Raw genomic sequence first — 17,759 nt, 5'->3', positions numbered from 1 at the left:
TTTTAATTTTTTTATTTTATTTTTATTTTTTTAATTTTTTTTATTTATTTTTAATTTTTTTATTTATTTATTTTATTTTTTTTTGCAACAACAACGGACTTCAGAAATAAATACTCACACTTTCCAACCGCACAATAAAAACATTTCGTATTTTGTTTGTCACGATCGCTTGTTTCACAAACTTGCGATCTACTTTTTTTATTCCATTTATTTAAAACTATTGTGTATATATGTATATGTATATATATGTTTTGTAAACTATGTTTAAGATAATTTTCTTTTCCATATAAACTTAAAAATATATATGTATATGTATTATAAGAATTTTAAAAGAATAAGTATTTAATTGATTAAAAAATAGAAAATCTCCACGATTTAACATTTCTCTTCGAACAACATTGAGTGTGGAGTATTTTTGCACATGCGACTTTTTCTTATAAATGAACAACTAAATTATGACACCTTAATATACATATGTACTTATATTTATGCAGGTATACTTAAGTTGCTGCTTAGTAACAATGACAATAACAACAACTTTCAACAAATGACACTAAACAAATGTAATAAATGAATAGATCTCTAAGGCATTCAATTGAAGCTGTGTGGTCTATTATTGGCTAGTCCTCGTTTCAGTGCGCGTTTCAGCTTATCCTTTAGTTTTACTAGTCTATCATACTTTGCTCGCAATAGTGTATTTATCGCAAGCAGTTCGGTCTCCTTTTCTCTTTCACGTTCCTCGCGTTGTTTGTTCTTCTGACGTGATACACGACTAGCTTCGTTATTCTTGGCGCGATCCATTGCCTTCTTACGTTCAGCCTCAGACATATTCTCTAACTGTGTAGGATCTGGTTGATCGCTGCGCACTTTAGCAGGACGTCCGCGTTTCTTTTTGTTACTACCATTCATCAGCTGAGTGCTCGATATGTTTGATGGTGTCGGTGAGTACGGCGCATAATCATTGGTGTATGTTGAAGTGGAGGTGTAACTGCGCGGTGTTGGTGGCAAATCCTCTTCGTTGTAGCTCAACGGATGGCTGGTGGGATTTTGTAAACCTTCTACAATATCATGGATGCTGGTTTCGCTATAATTTGTGGAGCCTATTGCCATTTTTTCATCCTGCAAGTAGTTAGAATATATTTATACTTTAGTAAAATCAGTAATCGTTAGCAAATCAAAAATAAAAATAATAATAAATTACATGCATTAAATGAGACCCTAAACACAACATCATAATGTGAAAGTAGCTTGCTAGGCAATGCCTACGTGAATGCGTGTTGTGAAATTAAACTTTGACGCGCTGTAAGCACAGTAAGCAATCGCAAGTTACTAACCGAAGTGACCAACGCCGTACGCTTGCTAAGCGAAAAGCATGACGCAATCCATTAAGGCTAAGCTGAAAACTCACAAGTCAGCCGATTTGCGTAGTAGTATATACACGTATTGAACAAGGAAACAAAACACGAACATACGTACGCACGACAAAAACCGAAACGTAGATAATCATAATTAACGTACCTGTAGATCCACAATACCGCCGAGTACGTCGGGTGTCGAGAGTGAATCTGCTATCTGTACAGCTGCAGTTGTTAGATGCAATTTCACACGCTTTTGCTGCATTCGAGTACTAGTTGTTGATGGCAATGATGGTAATGATGGTAATTCCATATCGGCCGTTTCCACTTCCATAATTTCGTCATGATCCTCGATTTTCGGTACGATGGGCTCCGAATTGTTGATATTGGACCACAATTGTTGACTGGTGCTGATATTGCTGGCACTGCACACATTATTCGATGATGCCAACATTGGATCCTGTGAACTAATTAAAATGTCATCGTAATTCAAATTATTAATATTGACCGCATCCTCAGGACATGCTAAATCATCAGACATAATTTCATCCATATCCGAGCCCTTTGAAAGATAGCGGTCGATATCGAAATTTGATAAATCCTCTGAGTTCTCATATTTAATGTCAGCAGGTTGGTTATTGATGTTGTTGTTGTTGTTGTTATTGTTGTTGTTGTTATTAACATTAATATTATTGTTGTTATTATTAATGAAGTTTAATAAGGTGTCATCGAAGTCGGTACAGAAGATATCGCCGATGTTGTTGTTCATTGTATTGTTACTCATAGTGTTGGTTGTACTAGAGTAATTGTTGTCGCTGTTGCTGCTATAAATGTCTGCGTCACTACTATCCGGAAACAATGCCATGTCAAATTCAAAATCTACAAATCCGTTGCCGTTTATGATGTTGTTGGCGTTGCTGCCGCTGCCGTTACTGTTGCTATGGCAAATATTGCTGCTGTTGCTGCTGCTACTGCTGCTGCAGTTGCTGTTGATTTGGCTGTAGTTGATATTAGTTGCTGCTTCAGTATGCGTAGCCGTAGGCTGTTGTAGATATTCTATATATTTATTATATGGGAGAGAGATAAGATAATTGAAGTGTTAGTTACACAAAATCTTTGCATAAAAAATGATTTTTGTTGTTTATTTTTATTTTATTTTATATTTTGTATGCACGCACACATTGACATGAAAACCGACTGACCATTGCATAAAGTAAAAAATGTACAAGCCTGTAAGATATAGGAAAATATTACCAAAAAAAAAATGTAATCCGATTGGCATAAGCGAGAAGCAACTAAATTAAGTTTCAATTTAATAATAGTTTAAGAGCTGTAATGTTGCATTTAATTTCTTAAACGACGCACTTTTTGAAATTAATAATTGTTTTTTTTTTTTTGACGAATAATAAAATTTTCAGCTTTATCTGCTGCCTCGTTGGTGCTCACACACACAGTTGCTTGAATAAAAATGTATCAAAAAAGACAGCCGACACATTTAAATCGTTTAAACAAATATTTTTTAAAATATTTTTTTGTGTGTTAATTTTCACCATATTCTATTTAATCAAAGAATTTTGTTAATTCACACAAATAATTCGAAAAAGAGTAGCATAGTTTTGAGCGCACCTTTATAGGAAAACAAACTATAATCCGTTAAGTAGCAGAGTTCCGTGTGGAATGTAGCTAGGAAAGCTGTGGCGAACTCGTTGTGGGTGTACGATCGCACCTTGCCGAGTACACGTACATACATACATACACCGGTAAATACAGCAATACCTCTCTTTTTCTCTCTCTGCACTCTTATACAAAGTTACTCTTTGATTTTTGATTTTTGAGAGCGCAATTTTTTTGCAATGACACCGACACACACCAATACAGGCAAATTTTTGTTGTGAAATGCCGATAAAAAATGCAACTTGTTGCAATGAAAATGTATTAAATATATACAAAAAAATAAAATAAAATTAAATTAAATTAAACTAGAAAACACGCAAAAAAAGAATTGCGTATAAAATGAGTTTCATGTTAAAAAAAATTAGTTTGAAATTTTATATGAAAAAAAGATTATAAAAAAAATAGAATATTAAAAAAAATAGAATATTAAAAAAAATTTGAATATAGAAAATAGAATATTAAAAAAAATTGGAATATAAAAAATATAATATTAAAAAAAATTTAATATTAAAAAAATTGGAATATTAAAAAAAATTTGAATATAGAAAATAGAATATTAAAAAAAATTGGAATATTAAAAAAATCCAATTTTTTTTTATTAATGCAAATGCAGTGTTTTTGTTATCGTTGCAATGCTTAACATTTTCATTTGTATTTAAACACATTTAAGTGTGCATATGTATGTGTATTGGTTTGGCATATAGCATGAGCGTGAGCAGGCAATTTTCTCTTTGCCGGCAAATGTGTATTTTTTAGACACTCAAATTTAAGTTGTTGCTCTCTCAAAAAAATTTGCAAATAACGCTGTGAGCGCACAGTCATCTGAGTCATCAACTTCAACCGCTTTGCTATGCAAACTCATTCATAACATAGAAATTTGTTCCAGAATATTTGACATTTCTGTTGTGGTTGTGCGTTTCTGTTCTGTTCAGGTGTGCGTTTGCTTGTGCGCTGAGCACGTTTAAACATGTTTGTTTTGATTCCACACTGGCTGAGCATGAATTTGTAACATTGAAAATGTGCAAAACAGCTGATGGCTTTATTTGATGGTGGAAATAAAAATTACGTGGCTTACATACATACATACATGCATATGTATAATCAACGTGCTTTCATGTAAATACTACTATAAACTGATTCACATAGATTTGTGGGTGCGTGGGTGTGCGTTCACAATATTCGCAAACTTATCTGAAGCTGTTTAATTGCAAACACTGCATGTGATTTTGGAAAAACCGGAAGGATGCACACACACTGTCATACATATGTACGTATGAATGTATTTACATATGCAATTTTGTTCAAATAAATACAGTTTTAATTATTTCACTTGCAACACAAATAAAAAAAACACAAATGGCATATCGAGTGTTAAAAATGATTAAACAATTGTTTACAGCTTTTGTTTTCGAATTTAAATATTCGAAAATGTCATTATTATTATTTTTTTAATTTTAATAAATAGCAGACATAAATTAAGGGGATATATGTATACACTAGATGAAAAAAAGCCTAAAGACTCAGTTCAGGGGCATTGTAATTTTTTTTTCAAGTTCCAAATTCGTCGAACTAAAAAAAAAATTGTTTTTTTTTCTTGCATTTACATAGCGGACGCACAAAAAATCACAAGTCATACTGTAAGATAGATTAAATCAAACAACAAATTAACCGACCACAATATAAATGCATTTTACATAAATAAATTGTATATAAATATAGAAAACATTCATATAAGCATTTAATTATATTGTAACCCGTTGCAGCCAATATTAAAATATATCAAAATCTATTATTTGAATATTGTAAATATGTAAGTAGTATGTACCTTTTGATTGAGCTGCTGCAAACGATGTTACCTCCTCGATTGCCGAATTGACTTTGAATAACAAACGAAGAGTCATAAATAAATATACGACTTTCGTTTGGTAAACGATTAGCAGAGTGGTTGGCAGAGCCACAAGTTGAGAGGAGAAATCGTTCACGTGCGAACATGAATGAACACGTTCGTGTTCATAGCGCGCTGTCTGCCAATACGAAAGCATAACGGCGCGCCAATTTCTAAGAGGGGAGAGCGCCATATGTGGATACAAGTGTGTGAGTGAATGAGACTGTGTATCGCTAAGAGTCGGGGAAAGAGTGGTGTGATATCGAGAGAGCGCGAGAGAGATGGGTTTGTTGTGGGGCAGCTGTGCGTATGTATAGCTGTTACTGCTATACTGCCGCCATTAACAAGAGGTTGGAGTTGGAGGTGTTTTAGAGTGGGTACAAGGTATCAGGTGGTGATCTTGAAAGAGTCCGGCCTCTTTGTCAGCTGTTGACATTGACTGTCAAGGTAGGGGAGATGGGAATTATTGAGTGAATTACTGTTATGTTATATTGCATTATGTTATGCTGCTTTTCACATCCCTTTCTAAATTGCAATGCTAATTGATGTCAATAGGCGTGAAAAAGATGTAAATACATAGTAGCTAATATGCATGCCGTGCTTAACAGCTGTGTTGGAGAATGTTATGTCTCTAACAGCACTCTTGAAAGGGCTAGACAGTTGGGGAAGCGGAACTTAGATTGATAGCGAACCATTGCATTTTGTATGAGGCGCAATATTGGTGGCGAATTATCGGCGCTAATTATGAAATTCAAATAAAATAATTTTGTGCGTTTGAGTAATGTAATAGCATATGACTCTTAAAAATATTAAGAAATGAAATTTTTCTAGCTCGCCGCCTTGTGTTTATGTTAGAAAATAACTAGATTCGGCTGTGCAGATAAAATGGCGGAAGCGTATCACTTCTGCAAGACATTTTGTTTTTTTTTCGTATTTCGTTAAACCACCTATTCTTTGCTACAAAATGGCGTATTTTTGCATTTCTTTACATCCATTGGGATTCTTGGAAAAATATGAAGGAATTGGTGCAAAGAAATATACAAATCTACAGATGTGTATATGTACATATATTTAAATATGCATTTGTTATATTTACATACATACATACGCACCCATATTTTTAGATCTGTAGCTGAGGAAATCAAAACCGGTTATAAAAACGTCTGAACGTTTGGAATCAATTACTTTTTAGGTCTAGAAATCACAAAATATTTGGTATACTTTGGGAGTTGGGGTAAACTGTTTAATACATCTTTATATCTTTACACACTCGATCGCGATATTTCTATACATACATACATACATATGTAGATATATACATATATACACATACAAGCAAAGGGATGAGTTACGTGTGGTTCTCTTCCGTTTTTACTGACCTATATACATATGTACTTGCATACATTGTTAGTGTGAAACAGTAGTAACTCTTAGCTGACCATAGATTGAACTCACTTCATGTTAACTTTTTTGAAATACAAGTGTTGCGAGACAAACATACATATGCAATTAATTAAGAGTGTAAAGTGTTGATGGTCTCCCCTTAATGGGGAAATACACGAATACGCAGATACGAAAGAGAGGTAAGAGATGTAAGCATTTTGTTTTTATTCTTTTCTGCGTGCAATAAGCCGAAAGACGTCTTTCAGCTTGCGTTTTTGTTATCCCAAAAAAAAAAAAACGAGAGCAACACATGTCTTTAGGTGAAACGGGAGCGGAGGTGTTTGAGTGGTAAATGAATTTCACAAGAAGGGACAACTATTTGAGGTTAGATTCGATTTTATTGTTATTGTAGAAATTGTTGCAGGCTTTCTTAAGTAAAAATTTTATGCGATTGCTAGTAAATACTTTTAAGTAATTATATGTGGAATTATATATAATATAATATATTAAAAAAAATATATATTTGTAATGCATAATTTTGAAGGAGTTGTTATTTCGTTGCGCTTTTCATATTTGTAAGAGTTCATAGCTGCTAGTTGGACATTTGTTTTTTTTTACAAATTGTAGTTGTATTGCATTTACTTAATGGTGAGTGGGCATATGTACATATGTATGTGTGTACATATATATATTTGACAAACAAATATTTTTTTATAAAAATCTTTATGTATATATATACATATGTACATATTATATATGAATTTAAAGCATATTTTGTCGAAGACATTGTGGCATGAAAATATGTATATGAAATATTTATAATACATATTGTTAAAATTCACACATATGCAGATGCACTTTATATAAATAGACATCTATGTGTGTATGTATCGTTATCGCTATGCCGCTCCACTAGGCGTATGAGTTTGGCATGCATGTAAATACGTATACGACACGTCATAGCGCACGTCGCACGTGAGTGAGTGAGTTAGTACACATACAAAATGTGCCATTTTTTAAGTTACAGTATGTTTAGTTGATTTCAATTGCAAATTAAGCTAGCAATGTACTAATATGGGCATATCGATATGTATGTACATATGTATATTTTTATCAGTTTTCGCGTACTTCTAATTGGCCCATCAGTGCATACAAGACAAAGACTATGACTCATCTGCTATACATGTGATTAAAATCGAAACATTGAATAGGTGTAGTGGTGATGAAAGTGGAGGTGTGGCGGAGAACGAGTTTATCGCCACTAAAACGATTACTGAAATTCCACACTTACATATGTAGATTTGCCTACGATACATACATACATACATACATAAATACATACATATGCATACATATTATAATGCACTAAATAGCATCCATCTATCGAAGTGAGTATATCAAGAAAAAATAAAATATTTGCCGAATCATTTGTAGCTTTGTATGTTCGTTACAAAATTATTAATTTGCGCGAACGTCACTTTGACTTTGACTTTGTGTTGAGTACGTGCGTTTATAAACATATGTACATATTTAATAATGACACGTCAACTGTTAAAAGTGTGGCGAAATTGATGATTGATTTTGTGTTTTAAGTTAATAAGAGACATAGGAGATATTCTCATGTGCAGAAATACATTACTAACGGGACTTCTAATGCCTTTAAATTTTATACTTTAACTCTGTAACTCGTAGTTTTTTTGTGGATTATGGTGATTCGAGTTAGACAAGTGCCACTGTATATATATATGTACATATATATATGTAAAAAATATATAAAAAATTCGATTTTAATAATTTTTATAAAAAGATGGGTTCCATTCAACCAAGGAACCTATGTATACTAATAATTTATTTCAATAAATTTATATGTATGTACAGCCATACATACAATGCTCAGCGTCGACCAATAGGGATGCCGTGATTTTCACCGCTCTTGGCCGCCATATTTGTTTACGAATATATTCTGTAAAGATTGTCATTTTATCATGTCACGTTTCACTTTGGTGTAATGATTGGAAATTGTCTACGATTACGTTTTCCAGTGATCATCGGTCATTGAAAAATCAGCTTCTCCAATGTGGCCCATTTCTGGGTTAATGGCTTCGTCAACAAACAAAAAATGGTGACTATTGGAATGAGTCAAATTCTCGTGTGGTTCAGGAAACGCAATGGCATCCTAAAAAATTTGACTGTTTGGTGCGAATTGTGGTATGACCGATATTTGACAGCACTCTCGCCAATGTTTCTCGTCGAAATATGGACACATTGCGTGTAAATTTTGGCGACTCGTTAATTTCGTGAAATGGCCCAGACAAAATGGAATTATTTTCTCTGGATGGATGTTAAATAAAAGGTTTACACCAATAAACCATCAGTGCTCGAAACCGATATGCTGCACCGGGTCATAGAAAATTGGCTTGGAAGGGAGGAGATATGCGTGGTGATCATTTGACCGACATTTTGTTCATATATTAGATTACATACATACATTTATCTACATCATTTCAACATCACGTTGTTTATGTTGGTTGACTCTATACATACATATGTATGTTCTTCTGGTAATCTACGCGAATCAATTCTCTAATGGAATGTAAATATCTGTAGCGGTTTGTGATTCATACATATTTGAGTCAAGAAAATTACTTTCGGTATATATGGGTATGAGTATGAGTTTTTGATAAAACCAAAGGTCTGTGGAGAGGAAGTCGAGAACTTGCAAATGTAGTGCAATTTTTTCTAAAATATGGTATTTTAATGACTAGAAAGAGTTAAGTCGTTGTTGCATCTAGCTTATGCTGATAATGTTTCCTAATTCTATGTGTGTTTATTTTTTTCGAAAATAAAATTTTTGCATATTTTTGGCATACAATTACGATTTTAAGTGCTTCAATTACTTATTTGTTATTCAAATTGAAGATATATTAGAGTTTTTCTAAGGAAACACTTAAAAAACAACTACCATTGCATGGTGTTGGAAATGAAGTTTTTATGTTTTTTCTCTGCTTAAAAAGACTTTAGAAATTTTATATATGCAACTCTGCTAGTAATTTATTTTATAGAATTTTTTTTCGAACTAGTTGGCTTCGAATGTCGACCTCCAAAGGGAAACAATTCTAATTATTCCCAATACAAATTCTGCTAGACAATTTTTTTTGAAGTCCTTGTTTTTGTTCAAAAAAAAAAAACACCAAAAAATATGCACATTTTTTAAATCAATAAAAATATATAATAATAATAATAATATTAATAATGATAAGAGGATAAAAAAAACAAACAACTGCTAAGTTCATGCAACAACCAACTTTTAGTCGGTCTCGTACTGCGCTTGGGGCGCCACTGCGCCTCAACACTTCTGTTTCACTTGCGCCGACACTGTTCCAAAGGTTTTCTACCTGGGTCATTGCACTGTGCTCTAACATCGCGTACCACCTAAATCGGCATATAGGTCGGTGAATTGAATGTCGCAGCACCAGCTCGGCTGGGCACAGACATCTGGTTCACCAACCATGCCATTGAACCGGGCGAGTCATTACATACCTACACACTTTCACATAGTATTTACATATGAGCATATATGTACCTACGTACACACACATATATTTATATATAGTATATATATATTTTTTTTTTTGGACGTAAATACCAGTTAGCATGTTTCTATGTAAAATTATTGAAATATATACTTTTACTTTTGCACTTGCTTGCGGTTCATATCGGTATGCGTACACGGTTAATATCTCCAACAAAACATCACAAAACACAGTACTCACCATCTATGAATACCGGAACATTTATCTCTTCAACTGTAGCAGTAGGCGTTGCTCCACTCATGTACGCGGGCGACATGTGCTCGTCGGCACCTGTCAACTGAATCCCAGCCATGGCGGCTAGTGTTCTTGGTGGTTGCGTTTGCGTTTGTGTTTGCATAAATTGCACAGATGAATGCGGCGATTGTTGTTGTTGTTGTGATGGCGCACACAAATTCATATAATTGTCTATTAGATTGGCGGAGTTCTGAGCTAATATTATCTCCGAATTCTTGTTTTGCTCCTGAATCTGATTGAGATTTGTGGAATTCAATACGGTCGTCAAGTAGACGGTGTCTGTCAACGTATTCACCGTTGATGTTGGCGTTTGCCTTTGCGTTTGCGTTAATTGCGTAATCGTATTTGGATTGCTTGCTATTGGTTCTCCTAAGACCAATGGGGACGTTAATGTCACCAAGTTTGAGTTTTTCCTTATTGGCGAACTCGGTTTCAGTATTGGCGGCCTGGATGGCGAGCCTGGTAAAAAGGGTACCCTGATTGCTGAGGCACTCAGTGGTGTTGTTCGGTTTGTTTTCGCTATTAAGCGTGCTCTTTGTAGCTGTTGTAAGCTTATACTCTTCCTCTGTTGTTGCTGTTGTTGCTGCTGTTGCGTTTGCTGCGTTTGTTGCGCTTGTCTGCGAATTTGATAGATCTTCGGTTGGCCAGTATTGGGCGCTGAAGTTATCACCAATAATCTTTGCGATGGCTTCAATTGTATCGCTATTGTTTGATGATCTGTCTCGTTCAGTGAACACAAATTCGTTTGCTCTATAATTGGTTGTGGTTGTTGTTGTTGTTGTTGTTGCTCCTGGATCAATATTATCTTGCTTGAATTTGACGTATTCGTAATCCGTCTTGGTAATACCGTTGCACTTGTTGTTGCTCTTGTTGTTGTTGTTGTCCTCGGTTGTACAAATGTTCTTCTGGTTGTTGCAGTTGCTGTTGTTCTTGTTGTTTGATTCGCTTGTGGGCCGTGTTTGGCTTGACTGGGCGACGGTGAATGATGCCATTTTGAACAGGGCTATTGATTTGTTGGTTGAGGTGTATAATTAAAATAACAACAACAATTATCCGCAGCAATGCAAAAACGCCAGACAATTTTTGTATTTGGAGTTTTCGAAAATTTTTGGTTTTTTGATTTTCCAATTATGGATTTTATAGAAAAATCATTCAACAGCGCATTATCATCATGTGCATAAATTGTAACGTTGGGATTCAGTTTTTTTTTTGTTTTTGTTTTTTTTAGTTTTATATTTTTGTGTGTGCGCAAATCAACACCCGACAGACAGACAGTTTATTATTTTTAATATGAGTGGAGCGAACGCAAATTCGTTGTGGAAGAAAAATAGATAAAAGAGAAAAATAGTATTAATAAAAATTCGAAAATACGAACAAGTTAAACAAAAAGCATAATGTTTCATAAACATATTCATTCCATACGATGAATATGGCATACGATGAGGTATGGAACAAACGGACTGTTATGTGAGTATGTGTATACTATGTATATACAGCTGTAATACATACTATATATATATATATATATATATTATATACATGAATATGTAAAATGAATAATGCAATATCTGTAGCATATTATAATGATAGGCATTATAAAAATACGTATAGTTTGTGGCGTTTGTATACAAATTGAAACTGGTTCAAAAATACATAGAATTCGGACTAACTCAAACAAATTTTTTTTTTCGATTTCAAATCACTTTTATTATTTTAGGAATAAGTTTTTCACAATTGAAAATGTTTGGAAACGAAAAAATTATAATTTTTATTAATTTTATATAATCAAAAATTATAATTTTTATTATTGCTTTAGATGGTATTGTTTTGAATTAATTTAATATGTAGGCTTAAATTAAAGCGCTGAATTTTTTTTCTGATCTTTTATAAAATTTTTTTAACAAATCTAAGACACGTTAAAATATCAACATCTTCAAGCGTCTCAAATAAGATGACTTTAAAATTTATTTAAATTAAAAAACACATTATTTTTTTAACAAAAATTGCTTAACATAAACTTTTGAATTTATAGAAATTTATATTTAAAACAATTGTTTTAGATAACCAGGTTTTATAAATTAGTTTTCAGTTCGTTCAACAGAAATAACAATATTAGTAGTTTGAACAAATTTTAGATCAAATTTAAACTTTTTTATCCTTAATATTTCATAATTTGTATCCACGTAATCTGTACACATACATATGTATATTTAAAAAAAATTATATTTTTGTTTAAGAGGGTCATTCCAAGTAATCGGCTCAAAAAATATTTTTTGTTTATCATTAATTGCTTTCTTAACATCTTTAGAATACAGTAGTAAAGTGATTTTTAAAAATTCGAAGTCGTTTTAAAGATACAGCAGTTAGAAGAAGTAACTGTGCGAAGCGCTGGCAACTTTAAAAGTGTTTTTCTCAAGGTGGGGGTGTTCAGAATGCTGTAACTCATGTTCTACACAATAATTTTAGTTTAAAATTTATATTTCATCTGTCAAGATATATGTTAATCAATGATAATGAACTTAAAGCTCTATCTATTTACTGGTCGTAGAAAATAACTAAAAAATCTCTAAAGAACAGACCGTCACGTGGGATGACCCTCTTAATGCAAAACAAAGTGTTTTCAACCAATGCATCAGTTGAATTAAAACTTAAAGAGTGTGTTCCGCTCTTAATTAAGAGCTTATTAATCCACAAAGGTGTTTAATAAAATTTTTATGAGAGTCTTGTAGAAGAGGAACTATTTCTCTGGGTATATAATTCATATGACGCATTGCTCAATATTTTTTGCTTACAATTTCTATATATTTTTTTCAAAAGTGAACAAAAGTATTTAATTTCATTCATTCCATATTACTTAGAGATAATAAAATTATTAAAATCTTAGCAAAACAGAGTTTCCACTTTATAGACGCAATTTAACATTGTTAATTTTTAATTGGAGCCAAACTTAATTAGTTTAAGCATGTAATATATGACATATGTAATATGTGTGAATATATAACTAATATTTATATACAGTGTAACTTGAAATGTACTTACTTTTAACTCACTGTTATAAAGAAATAAAGAAATGGTAGGGGAACCTCTAAACGGTCTCTGAATAGAGCCTTAGATGCAGTTTCCCTTCAGACTGTAAAGAGAAAAGAGAGAGAGAGAGAGAAGAACACAATTAATTATAATGTTTAATTTGAAATTATTAAATATATTTTATTTAAAATGCATCAATAATAATAAAATAATCATAAAGTACTTAAATTTGCAAGATTATATATGTACAAAGTGATTTTAAGGGTCTACTACTAACCAAAATGACATTAATGTGACGTCAGCACTGCTACAAGCACTGTCAAAATTAATGAGTACCAAATTTACAATTTCAGAAAAACGAGTTGAAAGAGGAAGTGTTGAAAAAGCAAATTTAAAAGTCCATGTAAATATGAAATCATTCGACTGATTTGCCGTTAGTTTATAAAATGGCGGTCGCCATTTGCAAATGTGATAAGTGGTTCTTATGCCGACTACATTATTTGAAAAAAAAAAAAAATACATGAAGCCTGAAAAATGTCTGCTTAGTGATAGCAGTTACAGCGCGTGTTTTCAATCAGAATTATCTAAAATTAATTTTGTTGTTGTGTTTTGTTTAATTGCCATATATGTATGTACATATGCATATGCATACGGCATACGATAATGCCGTGACTTTCATATTTTGATAATAACATATATACATACATTTATATTTTTATGCTTGTATGTATGTGTTTACATATGGATCGTCTAATTTCGTATTTATATAATATTAAACTCTTGTGATAGCTATCTGTCAACGCGTCTACACACATAGTCACCTACATACACATATGAATTGTAATTACACGTAAGTGCCTGCCTGCCTATAAGAGCAATCTGGCAATTAAACAAAACAGAAAAGCTTTAAGTAAGCTAAAAAATCCCCTCACAATTAACGCAATATGTTAGTGTATATGTACACACATATATTTATATGTATATAGGTAAAGGTGATGGCGGCGCGGCTAATGTACTTGTTGGTTGGCAAAAATTTTCACCGCTTCAGCAAAAATGAATTTCACAACAATCGGCCAAAAGCTGGAAACTTAGTCGTGTGCTTTTTTGACGCACACAACAACAAGAACAACAAAATAAAAACACAACCATAAGCGTGTTTGTTGGTGTTGGCGATTACTCGAAATGATTTGTGCGACTCGTGTTGATTGCTCCAAACAGCCACAATTGCACACACACACACTCACATAGAATAGATAAAATTATATTGTAAAAAAGTTCAATTACAAGCCAGACAAATATGTAGATGGCTTTATCAGTTTCCCGGAATTATTGGTGTTTACTTGTTTTGCGATTCAATAGCACTTACATATGTCTGTATGTATGTTTGTATGTACGCCTGTGTGGTGCTGTTAATTTGCGTCAGTAAAAGCTCTCGACTCTATGCACCACCTCCTACGGTCTCTCGGGGGGGCGGGCGTAAAGGCAAAGAGTTGTTTTCGAGCTTTCGTTTGGCTTTCTGTATAACAACAACAACAACAACGATCGTAACAAGATTGTGCATGTTCGTGCATGGCATGACATGGCCATTTGTTGCTTGCCGTTATTACTCATCGAAAGTATAAAGCACAAGTTCATTAAAAATGTATTCGTGTAGGCAGTCTCAATACATACATACCGTTGCTTGTATGTATGTATGTCAAATGTTAATGGTTGATTCCAAGAAATATTGGTGATGCCATCAAACGTTTTGCTAACGTTCCGATTGCGTGCATCGACTGCCAGTATTTTTTGCCGAGGTCCAAACGGACAGGTGGGGAAAATGTTATTCAAAACAAAGCCTTTAATGCTTCGATTGGTTAAAGGTCAAGTTGAACAGACCTAAATAGTAAATGTGTGCATTCCAAGTGACCTTTGCTATTCTTTTTTTTTCAAATATTTGCTTTCTAGAGAGTTACGTTGATGCCATGTTCATTACTAACTTCTATAGTTTGCATTTACCGGCAGCATGATGTCAGTTTCGTTTAGAAATCTTAACCTAAAATGGTCTCTCATTTTCAGTTCTGGAAATTATATTTAACATAAATTCGATTAAAAACATGTTTATCCCCCAAAGTATCAAAGACGCGATGAAATTTTTTTTTTATTTTTTTTTTTAATTAAAAGGCCTCTACAAAAATGCGTCAATCCTGCGTCATCGGTTTAATTTTTTCGAATCCTTATTTTATTTAGGTTAACTTGAAGTTATAAAACAGTTTTTGAAAATTTGTTTTGCTATGTTAATTATTATTTTTATATCTTTTATATAACATTTAACCAACGTAACCGCCCACGTTCCGCATATCATTAAATTTGAGTGATCATAGTACTTAAGAGTACATACGATCAAGATATCATACGGTAACCACATGTAAGCCATGCGTACAAAGAACTTTCTATCAAATTAGGTTAGATTAGGTTAAGTGGCTGTCAAACGACGCACTTAGGTCTTTGGGAGGCCCATTGTGATACCTGGGACTGAGATCCCTCACACTATCGAGTCATCAATGAACTACACTGTGGTCCTGATAAAGTGAAAAAGTTCACACAATTTGACATGAGCAACTTCGCCCACATCCTCGAGAAAACCGCGTCCAATAGTTGCAATTATTTTTCTGTACAGAGCCTTGCATCCACAAAGAAGGTGTGTAATCGTTTCTTCTTCTTCTTCAGGTTTAGTATATACTAGGTCCTAAGTAGTAGGTCTATATTGTTAGTCTAAAGTAATTATATGTTCTCCTATCATAGCCCTGCCTTCCAATGGAATCCTACACGCCTTTTTTCAATTTTTACATCCCATATACATATGTACATATATAATTCTAAGTAAATACCTATATATTACTTATATACTAGTTGCGTTGTTTTTGTAAAATGTAAACTTACATAAACTGTACAGAAACCAATCGGTGGGTGTTGCGAGTTTTTAACTGTCGCGGGAAAACGCGATTCGGCGGACGCAGGAACTACGTCAACCGAATTTACTTGACTACGTTTGTTATGTCTATAAGTTGGGGCGGAAATCCGACGATTCCACCAAATATAAAAAAAAAACTTTAATGTGTTATTTCTTTAACAAAATGTACGATTTTAGCGTGTTTTACACTTTTTTCTTGGCTTTTTTCTTCTTCTTCTTTTTTATTTAATAAATTTATGCCACACTTAGATTTTTATTTTAGCTACTTTTGGCTAGAGCCTTGCACACTATTGGCGGCGTGCACTTAATATAGTGCCGTTTATACACCTTATAATCTACCACAATTTGCTGTAGATTTCACAACTCAGTTTTTGCTGAGAAAAGACCAAACGTTGGCTTTAGCTACAATGAGTAAAATGCCACAAAATATCACCAATGCTAGCCAAGTCACCTAATTTTACACACGGGACAAAACACCGTCGGCGCGTCAAGTTGCTATACTACACGAATCTGTTGTGAAATTCAAAAGCGGTACAAACTGAGACTCTGTGCTTTTGTCGTATTTACAAATACTCACAATGATAACAACACATACATACTACGAACGAGTGCGATATTGCACACACAGATACTGGGAAAAATTAATAACGAGAATAGCGAAGCAAAATGTTTGCTGGTGAAAACCGGTTTTTGCGCTTCTTCATTGTGTGCGCACATTAAATTCCCTGCAAGTGCTGTTGATGGCAAGAAATGCTAAAGCTGAACAAATGCCAAAGCGATGAACGAAGTCTTTGACGAAGAAAACAAGAAGTCAAGTCAAAGCAAGAAATTACTTCAAAGATACATACTAAATGCTATTGAATTAGTAGGCACATTTTTATATATAAAAATATTAAAAAATATGAAATAAATTATATGAACTGGATAATATTCAAACATAAAATATAAATCTCATAAAAAATTTATAATATATAAAAATATATAATATATAGAAAAATATAATTACTACAAAAAATATTTTCAAATAAATATTCATAACTATAAATGTAAAGAAAAAATTCCTCTTTGAAAACAAGTTTTAGCGATTTAAAATATTATTTGAGAAATCTTCTTTTTCGATTTTTCATGCGAAATAGTTTCAAAAACAATAATATTTTGTACAAAATAGCAACAATTTGAAAATTTTTATACGAATACTGCATAATATGACTTGTAATCTGAACCGATTCGGTTATGGATTACTTTGTTTTATTGAAAAATCAAATTCAATAATTTTTCACAACGCTAATAGATAATATACACCTATACACGAGTTCGAGTGTCGTATCAAATTTTATCTAATACTTTAGAGTTGATTTCCAATCTATGGACTTGTGCCCTAAGTGCTGGCGCCTAATAAGTTTATGCGTTATAGAATTATGTATATGTATGTCCGTCAAAATACATTGACATTCTCCATATTAAAGTCATAAAAAAGTTAGTTAGATTACTTAAAATAAAATATTACATTTACTAAACTTTCCACATGTTTAGTAAGCTTTAAGTGAAAAATATATATTGTCAAACGATAATAAAAACGGAAATATCAGCAATAAAATTGATAAGATCAATAACTGTTGATTTTGAAAGTAGAAATTACAGTTATATAATTCTAG

At 32.8% G+C, this 17,759-nt stretch overlaps 2 protein-coding genes across 4 annotated transcripts in view; one reads left to right on the top strand and one right to left on the bottom strand.

The window, feature by feature from the left end:
* Positions 1-17,759, top strand: part of LOC105219060 (Fanconi anemia group D2 protein homolog) — a 44,760-nt gene that overhangs the window by 12,127 nt on the left and 14,874 nt on the right. Inside the window, exon 25 of one of the 2 annotated variants that reach the window (XM_054225231.1) lies at positions 4,638-4,856. The exons of the other annotated variant lie outside the window; for it this stretch is intronic. Within the exon in view, the coding sequence (XP_054081206.1) occupies positions 4,638-4,670 (33 nt within the window). The 3' untranslated portion in view covers positions 4,671-4,856. Of the gene's footprint in view, positions 1-4,637; positions 4,857-17,759 lie in introns of those variants that run through there. 2 annotated transcript variants of the gene reach the window in all.
* Positions 144-16,629, bottom strand: LOC105219071 (probable serine/threonine-protein kinase DDB_G0267686). Of its 2 annotated transcripts, XM_054225235.1 has the most exons (5): positions 16,074-16,629; positions 13,164-13,254; positions 10,071-11,127; positions 1,519-2,411; positions 144-1,119 (listed from the first exon to the last, which is right to left on the bottom strand). In XM_054225235.1, exons 3-5 carry the CDS (start codon positions 10,285-10,287, stop codon positions 592-594), a joined length of 1,638 nt encoding a protein of 545 aa, XP_054081210.1. In that variant the 5' UTR covers positions 10,288-11,127; positions 13,164-13,254; positions 16,074-16,629; the 3' UTR covers positions 144-591. The 2 variants fall into 2 exon arrangements, with proteins under 2 accessions (XP_054081210.1, XP_054081209.1); XM_054225234.1 differs by lacking the exons at positions 10,071-11,127; positions 13,164-13,254; positions 16,074-16,629 and adding an exon at positions 4,855-5,122.

This window comes from Zeugodacus cucurbitae, chromosome 2, assembly GCF_028554725.1.
Source record: "Zeugodacus cucurbitae isolate PBARC_wt_2022May chromosome 2, idZeuCucr1.2, whole genome shotgun sequence".
In the NCBI taxonomy this organism is placed as follows: domain Eukaryota; kingdom Metazoa; phylum Arthropoda; class Insecta; order Diptera; family Tephritidae; genus Zeugodacus; species Zeugodacus cucurbitae.
The sequence above is the reverse complement of the archived record's forward strand: the minus strand, read 5'-3'. Positions and strand labels throughout refer to the sequence as shown.

What these genes read in the sequence shown, in the direction of transcription:
- LOC105219071 (XM_054225234.1), bottom strand. Translation starts at nt 5,107, where the DNA reads ATGGCGCTCTCCCCTCTTAGAAATTGGCGCGCCGTTATGCTTTCGTAT. An exon ending in TGCAGCAGCTCAATCAAAAG is followed by an intron (nt 2,412 to 4,854) that starts GTACATACTACT and finishes ATAAATATATAG; the next exon opens with AATATCTACAACAGCCTACG. An exon ending in GCGGTATTGTGGATCTACAG is followed by an intron (nt 1,120 to 1,518) that starts GTACGTTAATTA and finishes AACTACTTGCAG; the next exon opens with GATGAAAAAATGGCAATAGG.